The 19,689-nt window shown below is 49.2% G+C and overlaps 1 protein-coding gene across 7 annotated transcripts in view; it reads left to right on the plus strand.

Moving 5' to 3' along the window:
• Ampd3 (adenosine monophosphate deaminase 3) overlaps window positions 1-19,689 on the plus strand; it is a 51,038-nt gene that overhangs the window by 19,926 nt on the left and 11,423 nt on the right. For all 7 annotated transcript variants that reach the window (XM_075971878.1, XM_075971882.1, XM_075971880.1 and 4 more), the window contains exons 3-8: window positions 2,821-3,025; window positions 4,762-4,921; window positions 7,184-7,403; window positions 8,924-9,053; window positions 17,239-17,433; window positions 19,179-19,310. In XM_075971878.1, coding sequence (XP_075827993.1) covers window positions 2,821-3,025; window positions 4,762-4,921; window positions 7,184-7,403; window positions 8,924-9,053; window positions 17,239-17,433; window positions 19,179-19,310 — 1,042 coding nt within the window. The remainder of the gene's footprint in view (window positions 1-2,820; window positions 3,026-4,761; window positions 4,922-7,183; window positions 7,404-8,923; window positions 9,054-17,238; window positions 17,434-19,178; window positions 19,311-19,689) is intronic.

Genomic DNA, 19,689 nt, shown 5'->3' on the forward strand with positions numbered 1-19,689 from the left:
TGCAGAAAAGGCATCACATGACATGAAGGTGGGGAGCTTGTCAGTGGACTGGATTTAATTACAAAGGCTGTCAAAACAACGCTTGTCCAGGCTAAGCACAGAGGGGGAAGTAAGAGAGACTGGGAACACAGAACGCCATGAGTTTCCTGACTGAAGACAGAGCTCTCCTCGAGGATCAGAGTGAGGTCTGCAGGGGCCAAGGTGACCTCTGGCCAAGTCCCCAGGGAACTGGGGATCTCAGTCTTCACTGTCCTGCAGAATTGAATTCTGCCAACAACCAGACTGATCTTAGAAGAGAATTCTTCCCAGAAAGCCCAATGCAGCCCATGTCTGTTTTGGCCTTTGATGGCCTGAGCTTGGAGCCCTGCCAGTCCCAGCTCACCTTCTCACGAACAGGACTGGGGCGTCACAAATGGGCATTGATTCAAGTTGTCAAGTCTGTGGCGATGTATTCTATAGCAGTAGACAATAGCATTTCTACCCCCAGATGCCAGCTCAGTGATTAGCCGATGGTGATTCCATCCCCCACCCTGCCCCTCCCCAGGATGGTAGTCTTGAGTAGGTGGTCCTGGACTTGTAAGTGTGAACTCTCAGCCTGTGGACATTTTTGTATGACAGTCTGTCTCGTGTAGCCCAGGCTGTCCTTGAACTTGCTGACTATCATACAATGTCCTTTAACTCTGATCGTTCTATTCTCACCCCTGGATTATAGGTGTGTGACGCCGTGCCTGATTTATGTAGTACTGGGGATTAAACTCAGGACTTTGATGAATTCTAGGGAAGTACTCTATCAACTGAGTCATATCCCCACCCGTGTGTGACAGTCTGGCTGGAGCCACAGTGAATATGGGCAAGGAGAGCTCTCTGGGTACCAGCTGGTGGGTACTGGCTTCCTCAATGGACAGATGTATTCATTCCTATTGGGGAGTCTATAGGAGAAGCCTGGTAGGTTCTTGGCTTAGACAGTCTTCCAGACTGTTTTTTAAAAAGTCTTTCTTACCTGTTGCTCACCTGAGAAGTTACCCATTGATTCTCCATGATTGGGCCAGACCCCAGGCTAGACTGAGGCATAGGAGGATGATGTTGGTATAGAGTCGAAACAGTGATTGACAGGTGTGTGTGTGTGACACAGAAACTGGAGTCTCATGGGATGAGCTGAGCAGAGTCAAGACTCTGAGCTCAGGGTGCATCTAACACCCAGGAGTGGCCGACTGGCCCACACTGGCCTGGCATCTTCTCTCTTGGTGTAGGATGTTGGCTCAGTTCCAGGTGAGGCACAGCAGGCCAGAGGAAACCTGGGGTTCCTTGGTGTTCTAGTTAAAGTTCCTGAAGCAGCCTGGCTTGTAAGCCATGGGAGCCCCGGAGAGGCACTTCCTGAGAAGTTCCATCTCTTAGCTTTAAACAGCCTTGTCTCGAAGAGGTGGGAACACAGGTCGTTAGTGTAGACAAGAGCGAGAGTCAGAGAGGTCCACCGCAAAGTAGGTGGGGTGAACTGGGTTCTGGAAGGTTGGGCAGAGAGGAGACCAGGATGGTGCCAGCAGGAAGCTGGCTACTTCTGGGTGAGCATGGTCCCACTTGGGATGGACTGATCTCCCACATCCACTGTCACTGGGATGTCTTAGTTACTTTTCTATTGCTGTGAGGTGACACCATGACCAAGACAGCTTAGAGAAGCAAGTGTTTAATGGAGGACTTGCTTACAGTTCCAGAGGGCTAGCCCAGCTGTGCGGCGGGCATTATCCCAGTGCTGAGTCATTTCCTCCCTGACGATCCCAGGACTTGGAGTGATGCCAACTGAAACTTTTCTGACTTTGTTAACAAAGGAAGTCAAGTCATCACAAATCAGACTCACAAGGAACCATGAACTTGCAGCATTATAAACCAGCCCTGAGAGTTCGTCTTTCAGTGCCAGGACTGGAGGTCCAGGGTCCAGGCCTCACATTGGTGCTGGTCAGTTTCTCACTGACAGCTTGAAGATCTGTACCAGCTCCAGCTGCTGTCAGGATGGCAAACAGCTGGCTAACGGCTGGAGAAAGTAGCTGCCTTGGTGTGTGATTTCACGTAGGACCCCTCTGTCTTGGGGCCCTAACCAAGGAGGCGGACATATTGATTCCTCCCACCCCTTCCAGCTCCTGTGCCCAGATTTGTAGCTAAAATACAATGGTGTGTCTTTGCGAACCTGTCTGCAATCTCCCTGGAGACTTCGTTTGTCAGGGCTTAGAGCGTGGCCTATTGGAAGAGAGTGTGCTGTCCGCACCTTGGGAGATGCCTCTCTCTGACCTGTTGTCACCCTCATGTCCGTGCACTGTGGTCCTGGAGCCCCAGCAGTGCGGTCTGTGTCTGTCTCTCTGTCTGTTCCCTGTCGCACTGACCCAATGTCATGTGCCATGAGCACCGGCTACTCCATCCCCAGCAGTGATGCGTGATCATAGATGCAGTATCTGGAGGGCTGGGTAGAGGAAGTCACAAGCAACCAGAAACTTGTGTGTGGAGGTCAGAGGTTGGATCATTCTTTATTGAGCGCCACCTTATGTTTTGAGATAATCTCTTTACTGTACTTGGATCGACTGACCGGAGAGCCCCACCTCCCACCCCCTGTGCTGGGTCACTGATGCCCACAGTGCTCTTACGGGGATGCTGGAGCTCCAAACCCAGGTCCTCATGTACAGCAAGTGATTTATGATTGAGCATCTCCCTAACCCACCAGAAGCTTCTTAGTGGTACCTAGCACCTGTGGCTGACAGCAGTGGAGTATCCTGCCTCTGAGGCTCTCCCTGTTCGCAGCTGATGTCTCCCCTGTCCTGTGTCCTTGGCTCTTAGAAAGAAGAGTTTCAAGATGATCCGGTCGCAGTCCCTGTCCCTGCAGATGCCAACACAACAAGACTGGAAGGGCCCTCCAACCGTCAGTCCGACCATGTCTCCTGCAACCCCTCTGGTCCCTGGAGCCGCTTCCAAACCTGGGCCAGCACCCTATGCTATGCCTGAGTACCAGAGGGTCACTATCAGCGGAGATTACTGTGCTGGGGTAAGGCCATACCCACCCTGGAAACCTGGCCCAGTGTGTGTATCTGGGAGGTTGTGGAAAGGGGCCCAGGAACTTGAAGAGAAAAAAGGCCTTAGTGGAGACTGGGATGTGGACATGTCTCGGGAGCTGTCCCACCCTTGTGTGCAAAACCAAGGGCTTCAGGCTGCCATGCTGTGGCTGCGCCCAATTAGTTCTGTGTTCCCCAGCCCAGAAATCTGCCCTGTGAGAAGGGTGCAACTAGACCCGTCAACATTCCCAGTGTCTAGGGGAGACTATGTGATGGTGCTAGCTGTGTAAAATTAGCTCTTACGTGCTTAGGTCAGTATCTTTAAATACAGGCTAGGAATCCCTCAACCAGCGAGAGAGGCTCTCGACGAGAAAATGAGTATATTTTTCCTATTCATTAGAGATGATACTGTATTGATTTATTAATTTATGAAAGAGTGTCTTTGTTCTTCTTTATGAGTGCATAGTCTTCCACTGTGCGGTTGCACTACGTGTGTGTTGACTTCTTAGGATGGGAATTTAGATGGGAACTAATGCAGTCCATTTTTGGCCAGACTGCTGCTCTGCCAACTCCTGGCCAGGGCTTGTCTACCTCACACATGTGGGCAGAGTAATGGACGAGGGGATAGATGTGGATTGAATGCATGTTGAATGAGCATAGGAGAGTGCATGGCTGCTTCCCTTTTCCTTCCCTATGCATATCTAGAGAGCTAGGAGCCTATGAGAGGCACAAGGACCTTGCTGATCCTGGTACCCAGAAGGTCTGGGGCTAGCCACTGGGCGGGCCCACCAGCTTGGCTAGTGGCTGTTCCTCCCCAGGAAAACCCTGCCCCTTCTCTCATCTCCTTGGCTTCCTCCTGAACCCCTTGTTAGGGGCATCCTTCTGTTGTCTTGCCCAGTGGCTACTCTGAGCCCAGCCCCCTGGAAGGTGCCGAGGGGAATGAATACATCCGTGTGTGGGTATCTGAGACAGAAAGGGAGCTGCTTCCACTCTAAAAGCAAGGAGTCAGGTTTGGTGAAACGAATGAGGCAGACATATGCTGACGGCTTCCCTTTGATGACAGAGCAGGGCAAGAGAGACCAGAGGGCATTGTGCTCATGACACTTTATTACCCGCCCTGAAGGGCATCCGAAGCAACTGGGAGAAACGCAAATATCAGGGTCTTGGATGACAGGCGCACAGACGTCTGTAGATTGGCATTTCCATCAAACCGGTGATGCTGAGAAGCAGAGGAGGGGCGGTCCAGGCCCAGCCTCCCTCCCTCTGCTGCTCCAGCTCCTGCCCCCCCCCCACTTTGGCGTCCCTGCCCTCCTGTCATGCCTGTCCATCTGCAGCTCATCAAGCAAATTCAGACTTCGGTGACATTTGTCCTCACTGAGTGACTAGGGTAATGAGTCTGGAAAGGCAGAGGTCTCACGCATCTCCATATGTGAGGAGAGCCTCCTGGGGCTTTGGGGATCAGTCAGACCAGGGTCTGAAGTTTGACTTTGTAACCTCCTGGCAGTGATAGATTCTTTCTGGGCCCAGTTTCCCTAGTTGAGAAACAAAATGAAACCTACGGAAACACTTAGTGCTCAGTATGTGATGTTGCGTGGTTGCCAGATTGATTGACAGGTCGGGGTTGGCAGAGCAGCAGCCTGAGAACATAGATGTTTTGCTTTTAACATCTGGTTATCTGTGGATTTTCTGGCTTGTGGGCAGACCGTTCTTGCATGTCTTCTTGCTGCAGATCACCGTAGAAGACTATGAACAGGCAGCCAAGAGCCTGGCCAAGGCCCTGATGATCCGGGAGAAGTATGCCCGGCTTGCCTACCACCGTTTCCCACGGACCACAGCCCAGTACTTGGCTCAGCAGGGGGAAAGTGTACCTTTGGAGGAGGGTCTTCCAGGTATGGTGTCTTAGGAGCTAGTGGGACCCTTGGTGGGGGCCTGACCCATGAGTTGGTTGGGGCTTTTTTATTGGTTGAGAATTTGTCTACTGGTGATGGTTTTTTGGGTGGGGCTCCTGATGTGATTAAGACAGTACAATCAAATGGTCAGCACAGGATGAGTTGGGTGGGATGAGACACAGCACCCATGTGCCCCTGGGCAGAGGAAGCAGACTGTGAAGTGAAACATACTTGTGTTCATGTCTGGATCGTGCCAATTTCTTGGACCTGGAGCAAAGGACTCCTCTAAATTTCAGTTTTGCAGTCTGAAAAACGATGGAATGCCAGCGAAGCTGCCTCCCTGGGTGAGATTGTGTGAGTGTGTGTGGAGTGTTTAGGACAGAGCTGGCATCTAGAATGTTCCATAAATGGCAACCACATCTATGCTGCCAAATTTAGGGAAGGGGGTTGAGAAAGGGTGGGGTATCTTCCTGATGTAGTGAGTGACCTAGGAGCAGCAGAGTCTGGGACTGAAGTCACTAAAACAAGGGCATGGGGACCCTCATGCTTGAGATGCAGGGACAGGGATCAGATGAGGGCCTGAGTGTTACCTCCAGGCCAGTACCCTGGCTGCCTTAGGGGTAACTAGTACTAGGTTGTCCCTGTTTCTGACCCAGTTCTGTGTTGAGCATTCATTCCCACCAGGGAGGGACTTGGGTAAATCTCAGCCTTCCCATGGCTATTTCCCTGTTGTCTCTGGGGTCAGGTGGGAATGACCATCAGATCTGCGCTTTACATGGCAGAAGGCCCTTGTGTTCTGGGCGTGAGTGTGGTGAGGCGACACAGTCTCTGGGTGGGTGGGCTGTGACTTCACACAGGCCTTTCTAACTAACATAGGCCCCTTACACAATCCTGCACTATCTAGAGGTTCTTGGGCTGGCCTCTGCCTGTCCCTGATGCGCCATCAGCGTCGTGTTCTGCCATATTCTGCTTTCTCTGTGGCCATCACAGCTCAGGGTCATCCTGTTCCGGAGTCTGTGGCGGGACACCTCGCCCTGGGTTCTGGGTTCATCTTTCAATCAGTTGCCAAGGTTCCTCCCGCCTGGCAGGCGGCTGGTCTACAAGGTGCTGGCTGACTTGCTGTGTTTATTCCCTGGCTGAGATGGCTTATTAGGAGTCTGAGAACTCGGGGGCTATGAGAAAGCAGATGCTCTCGACTGCTGATGGTGGTGTGCCCAGTAAACCAACCAGAAGCTGAAAATGTCCTAAATTGAAAATGCATTCAATATATCCAACTTATGTTAACCATACTCAGAACATTTCTGTGAACCTACAGTTGAGCAAAATCATCAACCTACTTAGTAACAAAGTGCTGATCATCCCATATAACCCACTGAGTATTTTGCTGGCCGACAGACACACTTCTGTACAATCCTAAAGTCAAAAGAAAGATCATTAAGTCAAGTCACCATAAGCAAGGCCCTATGGTCCTGTACAGGGCACACCTGCTTATAAAGCAGCTTCCTCCCCTGGTTTTTATGGCCCTCACAGCAGCCTGCTGGGTAAGCAAGGGGTGTTTTAAGAGAGGAGTCAGAATGCAAAGAGGCAAAGGGGAAATAGTGAAGGGTTTTACTGCTTGGGTTGGGCTCATTCAAACCAGCTTCCTGCTGGACAAGAAACTCCATCCTAGGCAGTTTCTGAGGGTGAGGAGATGGGGTAGATGGGATAGGGGTGTGCGAGGTGGTTAGGAGTAAGGGCCTGGTCACTGCTCCTTTTGCTCTTTGGGGGACAGGGTGGCTTCTGTCTAATTCCTTGTCTGCATTGGACTCAGAAAAAAGTGTGGGAAGCGGGGCAACTATTCCCCTCAGAGATTCCCGGTGTTGCCCATTCTCTTACTGGGAGAACACACAGGCAGTCTTTTCTAAAACGTAAAAATAAAACAAGCATTCCTGGGGGCCAAGGAAGCCCAAAAATGTGAAGTGCATTTAATTAAACTAAACATACACTTATGCACATGTGCGCATGCACACACACACACATGCATGCATGCACACACACACGTGCGCACGCACACACATTGATGTGCCAACTTTGGGACAGGTTGATCTAGGGACTGGACCATAGCAGCTAACAACACAAATCAGTGGGTCTTCTGATACCCAGTGTGCGAAGGACAATTATTTCATGCAGTGGTGAGAGTTACACAGACAAACAGACCAGGGAAGCCGACAGACTGCACAAGGTCAGCAGTGTCACTTGGCCATCTCTCATCCTGTTTTGCAGACTTCCACCCTCCCCCACTGCCCCAAGAAGACCCTTATTGCCTGGATGACGCACCCCCCAACCTGGGCTACCTGGTCCGCATGCAGGGAGGCATTCTTTTTGTGTATGACAACCAGACAATGCTGGAACGCCAGGAGCCCCACAGCCTGCCCTACCCTGACCTGGAAACCTATACCGTGGACATGAGCCATATTCTCGCGCTCATCACCGATGGCCCCACGTAAGCCAGTTACCCCGACTGCCCCTTTCATTGTGAGGGTGTTGTGGGAAGGAGCAGCTAGCTTTGATGCATACAAACTATCCTGCATTTCCCTTTTTGGGGAGTGACAGGCTTAGAGTTGATATTGCTGTCCCCTCTGCATACACACATGCAGAAACTTCCATGTGCAGTGGCTACTTGTGTCCCTTACACCAGCTGTCACCCTCTTCTCAGGCCAGGAAACACTGCAGAGAGCTGCCAGCCCAGGGCCCGGACAAGCAGGGAAGGAGTAAAGACTGTCGCTTCAGCTCTTGGGCTTTCTGTGGTTTTGAAAGTAGCATGCAGTGAGCTTGGGCCCTTTGTGTCCCCACCCGTGTTTGAGGGCTTGGGTGGAGTTGACAGGGCTGGTAGCTCTCTTCCGGTAGAAATGTGAGCTAACCAACGAATTGTAAAGGGTTAGTTGTCTGCGCCTTGGGAATGGAAGTCTTGGAAAAGTGAGGGGCCACCAGAGTGCATTTGGGGTTTTTCTCTGAAGGGTGTAGGTCTAATCTCTATGAGAAAAGAGCAGGAAGGGAGGGCAGGCAGCTAGCTCTTGGTCCTCACTGAGCAGAGGCCAGAACTAACACCCCGGAGAGGAAGGGACAGTTTCTGGGAAGCCTTCCTTGGCAGGGGTATGGGCAGTGACTGTTGTCTGAGAAGCTGTCAATGAGAGACCTTCTTGGGACAGACACTGAAGAGAGTGACATTATCCTTCCTTTCCCACCCGGAGACCCCTGTGCTCACCCCAGGGCTCGTCTCTGCATGTAGATGATGAATTGCTGTAGGGTGGCATTAGAAATGTCATCATTGTCATTTATTTATATGTACATGTCTATATCTGCATCTGAGAAGGTCAGAAGCAACCAGGTTCTCTGGAGCTGGTTACAGGCAGTCGTGATTTGGATACTAGGAGTCAAACTCAGGTCTTCTGCAAGAACAATATGTGCTTGTAACCACTGAGCCATCTCTCTAGATTCGCGAAGGTGCTCTCCGTGAAGGTCTAGGGCAGTAGATATGAAGGCAACTGCTGTTTGGGTATGCCTAGGAGGCAGGGAGGTGTGAATTGTGTTCAGGTCTGTGACCAGGCAGCTGAGCTGGGTGTGGGAGACGTCTGGCCATAGCAGTGAGGTGAGGGAAACAATGGTGGGACTGCTCAGACACTGGCCTCATCCTGTGCCCTTCAGTCTGGGGTGTTACCGTCTCCATGGCTACGCACCAGACACTTATTCCTGCGCTAATTGCCCAAACACATAAGACAACAGAAACCTGCATGGGGTCCCAGACTTGGTGCTTTCCTCTTGTGTCTTAGCTGTCCCCTCACAGGCAAGATGGCACAGGCATGCTGGGTGGGTCTGAGGGACGCTGGAAGCATCTTAGCTCTCCTCCTCCAACCTATCAGAGCCTGACCTTTCCACCCAGGCGTCACTACCTTCTCTGGAGGTCGCTAAACTGATGTTTGATATGACTTCTTACTGTGGTCTCTATCTCTCACTGACTTGCAGGAAAACCTATTGTCACCGGCGACTGAACTTTCTGGAATCCAAGTTCAGCCTTCATGAGATGTTAAACGAGATGTCAGAGTTCAAGGAACTGAAGAGTAACCCCCACAGAGACTTCTATAATGTGAGAAAGGTACGTCACGGCCAGTATTCGAGCCACTCGCCTGGCCCTAAACAGACTCAGGGCATCAGGGAATGATGCCCTGAGTCTGTTTACGGCTAGAGCGGGATGAGCGTCAGGTCTCCTGTCTTCTTGGTCAGATTCAGCCTTCTCGCTCAGAGGAGCCTGGTGTGATAAGATGCTCAAATGTAGGAGGAAGACTGGTGAACGGCATCCTCAGACACCACGGTGCCATGCTATATCTGTGTGTGCCTCCATTGGTGCAAGTCTCTTCCTGCAGCATCAGGACAGTCTGCTAATGGTCTGAACAGTTAAGCACTGGCAGTTTTGGGGTAGCGAATGGATTAGAGTTATCACGGAGGAAAAGCTGTTAAGACTTCTTTGGACTTAGGAGGTGGAGGGTTTATATCCTCTGGAGTCAGGACCTTTAAAGTGAATCACTGAGTTGCTCCTGTCTCTGCCCCTCTTCTACCCATGGAATAGCCAAGATCTCTGGCACCTTCTGCCTTCTGCAGGAGTGCAACAAAGACAGGTGTGTGTGTCTAGAGCTTTTCACTTTCTTCCAGGTAGGTAGGACACAGTGAGGCTCAGGATCATGCTGTTGTTAAAACTTTCCAGAGACAAGGGTTGTGATGGGGTGGGGAGCGGCTTTCAAGGAAAGGCCGGAACTAAGCAGGGAAGGGTTGTGATGTGGGGAATGCGTGGCATTCCCGCGGAGGTAGCAGCACCTGCAGAAGTCAGGAGAGGGGAAAGGAAGGAGAGAGAGGGCATGCAGGTGGGGCTGGAACTTAGGTGTCAGCCAGGAGGGGAAGGGAGGCTACAGGGCCGTGGGAGGGTTCTGAACCTTGGAACCCCATGGGTATTTTAAGAATGCCAGAAGTCTCAGACTGGACGAGAAGACTTCAGAAGTGAGAGTAGGGCACGTGGGTTAGGAAGACATCTCTAAGTATGCCTGGATAGAAGCGAAAGGTCATGGCTAGACCTAGACTTGATAGCCACTGTCTGTTCCTTCTCTGGGAACCTTGGGTGTTCAGTCAGGTGGTGCCTCAGTTACTGTAGGAACTCAGCACATCCTGGCGGTCCAGTGAAACATCTCACTGAGTCCTGCCCTGGGCAGGCGTGGGAGCTCTAGGCCTGTCTCCCCATGCTTGGGGCCAGGCTGGCCTAGCTGGCTGTGCTTCTGATACGGTTCTGTGGCCATCCCTGCCCTGCCTAAACTATCCCTGGGCTGCTCCTTGGTCATGGCATGGGAGAGAGTCTCGGTGTGGGACTGTGTGGAGACTGCAGAGATGATTCCTTTTTTTTTTTTAACAATATTTATACCTATTTTATCTTTATCATAACTAAGGAAAACTATAACTATAACTAACTATTCTTCAACTCCATCAAAGACTCCAGAAAGATACAACATTACCTAATCAAACAAGAAATAAGCAACTGACAGAGGCATCTCGCTGCCTGGACAGTCACCCAAAGTTTCTCTGTACCATTGGGGCATCCATCTTCTGCCTACAGGCCCATTGTATCCAGAGACATTTCCAAGAAGCAGAAAATTTCAAAGTCAGTTCAGTCACTATCTGTTGTGTCCTGCAGAATGTCTCACAGACTCCTTCATGAATCAGGAACCCCGAAAGATCATCTCACCTTTAGGCAAGTTCAGTTGTCCTCTCTCTGCAGGTTCTCTGTGTCCAGTTTGTGCAGTAGTCCAGGCTAGAGCAGTTTCTTGCCCAAATGGTTATCAAACTCCATAAGGATCCTCTTCGATGCCCATCTTCTTCTTGAAGTAGATTGGTGTTTCCAGGAGCAGACATGTCTTATTGTCATGAAAAACCCTGTTATTAAAACATTAAATGTCCTATTCTGTAGTCTTTGAAAAATGTGAAGAATGTCTATCTAAAATATATCTATGTACATCTAGAAAATCTAACTAACATAACTACAAGCTTGATTATTATTAATGATTATCCATTAACAACCTATATACATTACATCTTTACATGAACTACACAATCACAATACCCTAATCAATATCAGAAATATATATATACATATATATGTATTTATATATATACATATAACAAAATTGACCTTAAATTTATATCAACAAAGCAAAACTTATACCAATGTAAATTATCCATATCTATATCATATCCCCCTTTAAATGTAAAAGAACATTTATAAGCAATATTTGAGAACATGGACGCAGTTTTTTCTCTCCAAACTGTTTCCTGTTGAATGGGGGCGCTGTTAATCAGGTCTTTTATGGTATAACCTGTGTGCTAGATTCATTTCAGTTGCCAGTTGAGCGAAGTAATTTTTTGAGGGTGTTCACAGCAACCTTTCAGGAGGGTGTGGTCTATCATACCATATTGGGATAGAAGCAATTCACAGGGTCTCATCCTCTGTGAAAACAAAAGAAGAAACTCCTTTCCACAGCATCATGTCCTTAGATCCAAATTTTAAAGCCAAGGTATTTTCAAATTATCTATGTTGGATTAGTTCAGCAGTATTTATAAACAAACATCTTTTAGCAGCTGTTGCTCTTTCCTCAGCATTCAAGCAATTCAAAGAGAGCATAATAGCATACAGTATCAAAATTCTCTGTTTTTTTTCCATCTTTAAACAGCTTTATTTTAACCTCTATTTCATTTATTTTACTTTTATTTTGAAACAGGTTTTCTGTATATCTTTGTCCTAGAATATCTCTGTAGACCAGGCTGTCCTTGAACTCTCAGAGATCCGTCTGTCTCTGCCTCCCAGGCATTGGGATTAAAGGCGTGTGCTACCACACCTTGAAGTCTCAGAGGTCAATCTCCCTCTGCCTTCAAAGTGTTGGGATTAAAGGTGTGTTTTACCACACCCAACTACTCTCTTTCTTCCTTTTTTTTTTTACTTTAAGAACTTTAACTTTTAGCATGCATATATTTTTTTTAACACAATGCAAATCATTTAAAGGGGTTTTTTTTTTTGTTTTGTTTTTGAATCTCTCTTTACCGTATCTCTCTCTCTTTTTCTGACCACATGAGCCTTTAAATTACTGAGCAATATGGGTAGGATTAAAGCTGTGGCTTTGCTGGCTAGATCCAGCCCATTCCTTAGTTTTCCAGCCTCACAGTAGAGGTACCGGCTGTAACCATTTTTATTGCCACAACTCTGTGGCATTTCAAGGTCCCTGCCAGCAAGCAAGCTGCAGCACTGTGCTCAGAAACCACACTCAAACACTCTGTAATCAGATCACCTGCCTGAAAGAGTCAGAGTTTGCCCTGGCAGGACAGACCAGAATGCCAGCATTTTAAAACAGCACAACTTTTTCCTGCTACGGCTGAAAACAAACAGGCATTCAATCAGCTTTTATCAACACCTTTTAAGTGTTTCGTGGCAGGACCTCTTAAAGAGCTGCCGGGTTTTGCAGCTAAAGCTGAGTCAGAAAGCCTCTCTTAGATGAGAGCGCTTACTTGCCTCCAGCAGGCAGAGCAGACCCAAGAAATTGCTGCTACCAAGAAAACATGCTTTACTCTATTCTTTCCCAAGTTTTCTCAGGCTTTACGTGGAGTTCAGTCATCCATGTTGGGCGCCATTCTGTTGAAGGAGCTGCGGGTTGCATTCCTGCTGCTCTGCTCCCTGCTGCCTGGCTAGCTTATACCCTAAAATAACAACACACAAACTGTATTCATTTAAACACTGCCTGGCCCATTTCTATTACTGTGTAGCACCGAGGTGCGCTTACCGGGAAGATTCTAGCCTACGTCCATCCTGGGTTGGAGCTTCATCGCGTCTGCCCTGCAGAGATGATTCTTGGCATTCCCTGGCAGTCTGGGGTTGATGCCTACTCTATAGCACAACGGTCTGGTCTTGGGTACCTTGGTTGGTTCATAAACATGAGTCCAGAGCTGCTGAATTAGGCTGTGCTTGCTCCTCCAGGGTAGGAGAGCTGACCTGCTGGGTACTGGATGCTTTATTTCCTCTTCAAATTCTGTGTTCTGGGGGCAAGACTGGGAGCTTAAAATCCACAGTGGCTGGAAGGGGCATCCCATCTCTGTGGTGGCTGTCATGTCCAGGACCAGGCTCTGAAGGCAGAACCTGGGGCATGGCGTGTGTCTGTGTGGGTGGCAGAATGAGTTAGGACAACTGTGAGCCCCAAGCAGAAGGACCCTTTAACTGAGACATGTGTTTTCTTCCCAGCACTTAGAAAGAAGGAAGGGCTAGGTTTGCTACTTGCAAGTTGGGCATTGGATGCAAGTGGACATTGTCCACTTTGGTCAAATGTCACATCAGGGACACCATAGGTTTCATCTGAGCTAAGCCTGACAGTGGGGATTGGCTCCTTGGAGTGTTCAAGCTTAGAGAAAGAATAGTATTATTGATTACTCATGTCTGCATAGTGTGGGAATGGCCAGCATTAGCTCAGGTCCCAAACATCAACCAGTCTTGCCTGAGATGTTACTGTTTGTGGGAACCAGGATCTCATGTGACAGGGTATTCATCTCATGTGACAGTATTCATGTATTCATGTATAACAGAGTATTCATCTCATGTGACAGTATTCATCTCATGTGACAGTATTCATGTATTCATGTATGACAGAGTATTCATCTCATGTGACAGTATTCATCTCATGTGACAGTATTCATATATCATGTATGACAGAGTATTCATCTCATGTGACAGTATTCATCTCATGTGACAGTATTCATCTCATGTGACAGTATTCATGTATTCATGTATAACAGAGTATTCATCTCATGTGACAGTATTCATCTCATGTGACAGTATTCATATATCATGTATGACAGGGTATTCATCTCATGTGACAGTACTCATGTAGGTTTTTCTGGTGAATGGAAGACACTGATCTCCAGTGAAGACCTTTCGGACTTATTCCTAAAAGAGTCACTTTTGAGATTCTAAAGTTTGGACTGGGTGACTCCTAGATGGTCCAGCTGTTTTCATTCTAGGTCCTGTGACTCATGGGAGCCACGACACGCAATGTGTATGACCAGGAGGCTGGAGGACACAGCTAGAATGTGTGGAGTCATGCTGAGATAGGCAGAAGAATGTGTGGAGTCACGCTGAGATAGGAGTCAGGCTGTGCGGCACCGAGTGAAACCAGGCTCATCTTGTCTGGTCTCATCTCTGAAGCCGAGAGCCTCAGCGCTGCTCTGTGTCATGTTTTGGGCTTCACAGCTTTGAGTTGTTTCTGTCTTTCTTGGAGGAGTGTCAGAAACTGATGTCAGGAAGGACCCTGTTGAGTGAGCGATGTGTCCAACACCATGGCTGGCTGAGATAATGTACACAGAGTCCAATAGATCAAATGTCTGGCTTGGCATGACTTACAGATGAACAACCAGCTGTGGACAGCATTCCCTGGCTCGAGGTCAGTGCCTCCTCACCCCAGCCTTGGCAGAGAGCCCAGTCAGCGGCAGCTACAGGGTTCAGGCTGGTGTACGGGAACACCTCTCTTAGTTTTCCTGGGCATATGCAAGGTGACCCAGCATGCCCACTGAGACTTAATCAGCTCTTCCTGGAGCCTGCCTGGTAGGTGGAACATACCAGAAAGAGAAGGAATAGAGGTGACAGGGAGATGGATCCATCTGATGTTGGGAGCGCTCTTGTCTTAGGGTTTTCATTGCCGTGAAGAGAAACCGTGACCATGGCAACTCTTACAAAGGAAAACGTTTAATTGGGTGGCTTACAGTTTCAGTCCATCATTATGATGGTGGGACATGGCGGTGTGCAGGCAGACACGATGCTGGAGAAGAAGCTGAGAGTTCTACATCTTTGGTCCGCAGGCAGTAAGAAGTAAACTGAGACATTGGGCAAGGCTTGGGCAATATGAGACCTCAAAGCCCACACACTTCCTCCAACCAGGCCACACCTACTCCAACAAAGCCACTTCTCCTATAGCGCCACTCTCTCTAAGCTTATGGGGGCCAATTACATTCAAACTACCACAGCCCTCACCCTAAGATTAGTGATAGTGTTTTTAAAATGTCAGCTCTAGCTTGTATGTGTGTGTGTGAGGTTGGTATAGTGGATAGTAGACAAGAGGAGAAGTTGCCAGGACCTGGGAAGAGGTCATTCTGGACCCAGGAGGGAGAGGTCTTATGACAGTGAGGTTGGCGCACATCTGTCTGCAGGGGAAAACTGATGGGATTGGCTGGTACTGGGACAAGGAACCGCAAAGACTGCGTATGCCCCACGTTTTCGTGGTGAACATCTGGGTTCAGGATGTGCCATTTCTCAGACGCTGAGACCCGGGAGATGGCCATGTTTGGACTGTGGTCAGAGACAGGGAGTACAGTGTTGGGGATACATTGCATTTGAACTGTCTTTGAGTTCCTCAAATAGAGATGTGAGATAGGCGATCAGTTAGTTCTGGAACTTTCAACTGATGGTCCACATCTGAGAGTTGTTGAGTAAAGAGGAAAGTTAAAGGCACAGGTGGGGCCTAGAGATGACTCAGTGGTTGCAGTTTCGGGTGTCCTTGCAGAGGACTGAAGTCCAGTTCCCAGCTCTCTCTCTCTCTCTCTCCTCTCTCTCTCTCTCTCTCTCTCTCTCTCTCTCTCTCTCTCTCTCTCTCTCTCTCTCTCTCTCCTTCTCTCTCTCTCTCTCTTTCACACACACGCACACACACACACACACACACTCAAACACAATCACATACACATAAATAAAAGTCTCTAAAGGCACAAGCGGCATGGGTCTGGGGTGAGGATGCGCTGTCCCAGGAGACCAAGAGGAAGAGGCCAGAGGTGAAGTGACAACTTGGCGCTGCAGTTTAGCATGCTATGGAAGACCCAAAACACTGTTGAGAGCCCACTGGGCTCCTTGCTGACACCTCCTGCAAGGAATCTGTTTCCACTGAGTGCAAGAGGAGCCACGCTCCAGGTTCTTGCCTGTTCCAGTGAGTTAGAATTAGCCCTGAAGTCTGAGTCCACACGTGGGCTTAGAGTGAGGACATTAATTGCTGTATGGGGCTTGGAATTCCTGAGTTTGGGGTGAGATAGAATTAACCGAGAAAGGTGGGGTGGCCACCTTCTTACCTCTATTGGGGAGATTGTTTTGGGAACTCCCAGAGAAGTCAGTGGGAAGAGTGGGGTTTCAATAGTTACATGAAACCCTGGAACTGATGGTACCGTGGGTTCACCCATTCATTCATCCACCCATGACTCGGGTGCCACAGACCTGGATGCAGTGCACCTGGTCCCCATCCTTGAGGAAGTCCCAGGTAGACAGACACATGTAAGGGGCGTCAGAAGGATGTGCTCATGGGTGTGGATGACTGGACCAAGTGCCCAGGCTGGGCAAGGGAGAGACTGGATTAGCTATGCCCAGGGGGCTTCCAGGTGGAGGAGGCAGAAGGAAACAGATCAGCCTGGTGGGAAGGAAGACGACCTGCCAGGCTGAGGAAAGGCATGGGCCATGTGACCCAGCATAGAGCAGCTTGGTGCCTGAGAAGTCATAAGTGGCTCCCTACACGTGATGGGGGTAGAAAGGGGAGAATTACGGTGCCTGCAGCCTTGATTTCAGGTTAAAGTTTTGGGTTCCCCGGAGCATACGGGGGCCACTGAGGATTCGTCAAGAGGGAAAAAAAACAATGAACTAAAACAAAAATATCATAATGCTGTTTGGAGGTAAGCTGGGTGGCAGGGCTGCAGGGAAGGGGGCTAACTCTGAGGCCTGGAGGAGAAGCAGGAAGGGGGATGGCAGGTACAGGTTCCACCACCCACGTAGTGCTAAGACTCTGTGCTCCACATCGAGGGCTGTGGTTCTTTGGTAACTAGAGTATAGGAGGAAGGGTTGATTGTCTGTTGGTCCTGGCCACCCAGCTTCCAAATAATCACACAGAAACTATATTATTTGCAATACTGTTTGGCCAATAGCTTAAGCGTATTTCTGGCTAATTCATATCCTAAACTAACCCATTTCTATTAATCTGTGAATTGCCACGTGGCAGTGGCTTACTAGGTAATATTGCCAACATCTGTCTCAGGTGGAAGATTCATGGCTTCTCTCTGACTCCGCCCTTCTTTCTCCCAGCATTCAGCCTAGCTTTCCCTGCCTTACCTAAGTTCTGCCTTGCTATAGGTCCAAAGCAGTTTCTTTATTCATTAATGGTAATCACAGCACACAGAGGGGACTCCCACATCACTAGGGGAGGGGACCCGGCTCACTGGCCAGGGGGGATATGTTCCAGGTGGACACGCACATTCACGCGGCAGCCTGCATGAACCAGAAGCACTTGCTGCGCTTCATCAAGCACACGTACCAGACAGAGCCGGACAGAACCGTGGCCGAGAAGCTAGGTCGGAAGATCACCCTGCGGCAGGTGTTCGACAGCCTGCACATGGACCCCTACGACCTCACCGTGGACTCGCTGGACGTCCATGCGGTGAGTGAGCTTCTGCCCTGGCACCTCCATCAGGGAGTGCTCTGCCCACAGAAGCCACCATAGCTGTGCTTGGCAGCGGGTGGCTGGGGGGATCATCTTTCTCTGCTTGCGGTAGAGGCCGTGGAAGGAATCTGGTGTTATTGAGTAACAGGGCTGGGAACAAATGTGTGTCAAAGGAAGACTATGCAGCATGAAGTCAGATGGTCCCAAGGCTAATCCCACTTAGGAGTCATGTGTCTTTAGGTGACTCATTTAAACTTTTATTTTCTTGTCTATAAAACGATGACTGTGGGGCTGGAGAGCCAGAAGCTAAGAGCTCTTGCAGAAGAGGGGTTCAGTTCCCAGAACCCACAGTCAATAGCTCACTAGCGCCTATAACTACAGTTCCAGGGACCCCAGCGTCCTCTTCTCGATTTTACAGGCTCTGCATGCATTTGGAACACATCCAGCCAAACAGGCACACACAGAGAAGTAAAAAAATATTTTAAAAAGATTTATAAAGTGATGACTATCGTGCAACTTTTAGTTTTCAAAACTGTTAGAGTGTTGCATGGTGGCGTGGTTGCTGTGGAAACTGCATCGTGGTTCTTTAAGATACAGAATCCACTACTGTTGACTCCTCCTCATACACTTGAAGGCATTGAAAACTGGGATGTCAACAGACACTTGCAGACTGGGGTTCATAGCAGCATGACCTTCAACAGTCAGAGAGTAACACAGTATTCACAGACAAAGCAAACATAACAGATACACACAGGAAATACTGCAGACCTAAAAAGGCACAGTAAGAACTTTATTCTTTTTTTTTTTCTGATCCCATTTTTCTGTGGTGTATGTATGTTTTTGCACTTGTGCGTGTGCATGTGCGTGTGCGTGTGTGTGTGTGTGTGTGTGTGTGTGTGTGTGTGTGTGTGTGTGTAAAGGCCTGAGGTCAATCTGGGAGTCACCCTGGATTGCTCTCCCACAATATTAATTGAGGCAGGGTCTCTCGATCAAACTTAGAGCTCACTGCTATGGTTGGTCTTAGTCAGTCTCTTTGGGGATCCCCTCTCTCTGCCTTCTGAAGCTGGAATTACAGGCAGGACCATGACAGCCACCCAGCATTCACCTGGGTTTCTGGATATCTGAACTCTGATCCATAGTGTGTGCAGTAAGTACACCAATTGCTGAGCCGTTTTCCCCGACGCTAACTCGTTATTTTTTTTTTTAATTTTTCGAGATAGGGTTTCTCCATAGCTTTTTGGTTCCTGTCCTGGAACTAGCTCTTGTAGACCAGGCTGGCCTCGAACTCATAGAGATCTGCCTGCCTCTGCCTCCCGAGTGCTGGGATTAAAGGCGTGCACCACCACCGCCTGGCTAAACTCGTAATTTTTGATTGTTCAGTGGTCTTGAACCCTCTGCTCTGTGTGGCAATTGTGTCCATCAGACTCCACCATCATCCTGTCCAAACAGTGCTGTGTTGACTGCGGGGACATGACCTGGCATTCAGGAAATTACAGCGAGCTGGGCATGGTGATTCAGACATGATCCTAGCCCTTTGGAGATGAGGCAGAAGGATTTCAAGTTTGACGCTACCTTGTACTACATAGTGTGAGATTCTGTCTCAAAGAAAGGGAGGGAGGGAGAGAGAGGGAAACAGAGATGGAGATGACAACATTTCCAGTGTGGCTGTCTTGTAATGGCCTGGAGAAACATGGTAGCTGCAGAGAAACGTGGTGGAGCTGACTGGTGTCTCCTGCTCATAGGGCCGGCAGACTTTCCACCGCTTTGACAAGTTCAACTCCAAGTACAACCCTGTGGGGGCCAGTGAACTTCGGGACCTGTATTTGAAGACTGAAAACTTCCTGGGAGGAGAGTACTTTGCTCGGATGGTCAAGGTGAGTGAACCCTTAGTCCCTTCAGATGCTTGATGTCAACTGCCTTCAAAAAGTAGGGGCAGGCATGACCTCTGTCCCTTCCTCTCCATGAAGACCCTTGTACCACCCAGCACTGGCCCCTGCTGGTCTCCTGCTCTCAAGCATGGGAAGGTGTGTGGGTCAATGACAGGGAAGGGGAGAGGAAGGAAGAGCTCATAGTATCCTGGTGCCACCCCTGTCTGCTTGCAGCCTGAACTCGGCTGGTCGCAGGCTGGCTCCAAGTGGAGACACAGCCGCTGCTCAGCTTGGTTCTACAGCCAGGCCCGTTTCTACAGCATGCCTGTGTCGAACCCTGGCCTCCCTCCCAGGAGAAGCCTTGGCTGGGGAGTCGGTGCTTACA

Source organism: Microtus pennsylvanicus, chromosome 5, assembly GCF_037038515.1.
Source record: "Microtus pennsylvanicus isolate mMicPen1 chromosome 5, mMicPen1.hap1, whole genome shotgun sequence".
In the NCBI taxonomy this organism is placed as follows: domain Eukaryota; kingdom Metazoa; phylum Chordata; class Mammalia; order Rodentia; family Cricetidae; genus Microtus; species Microtus pennsylvanicus.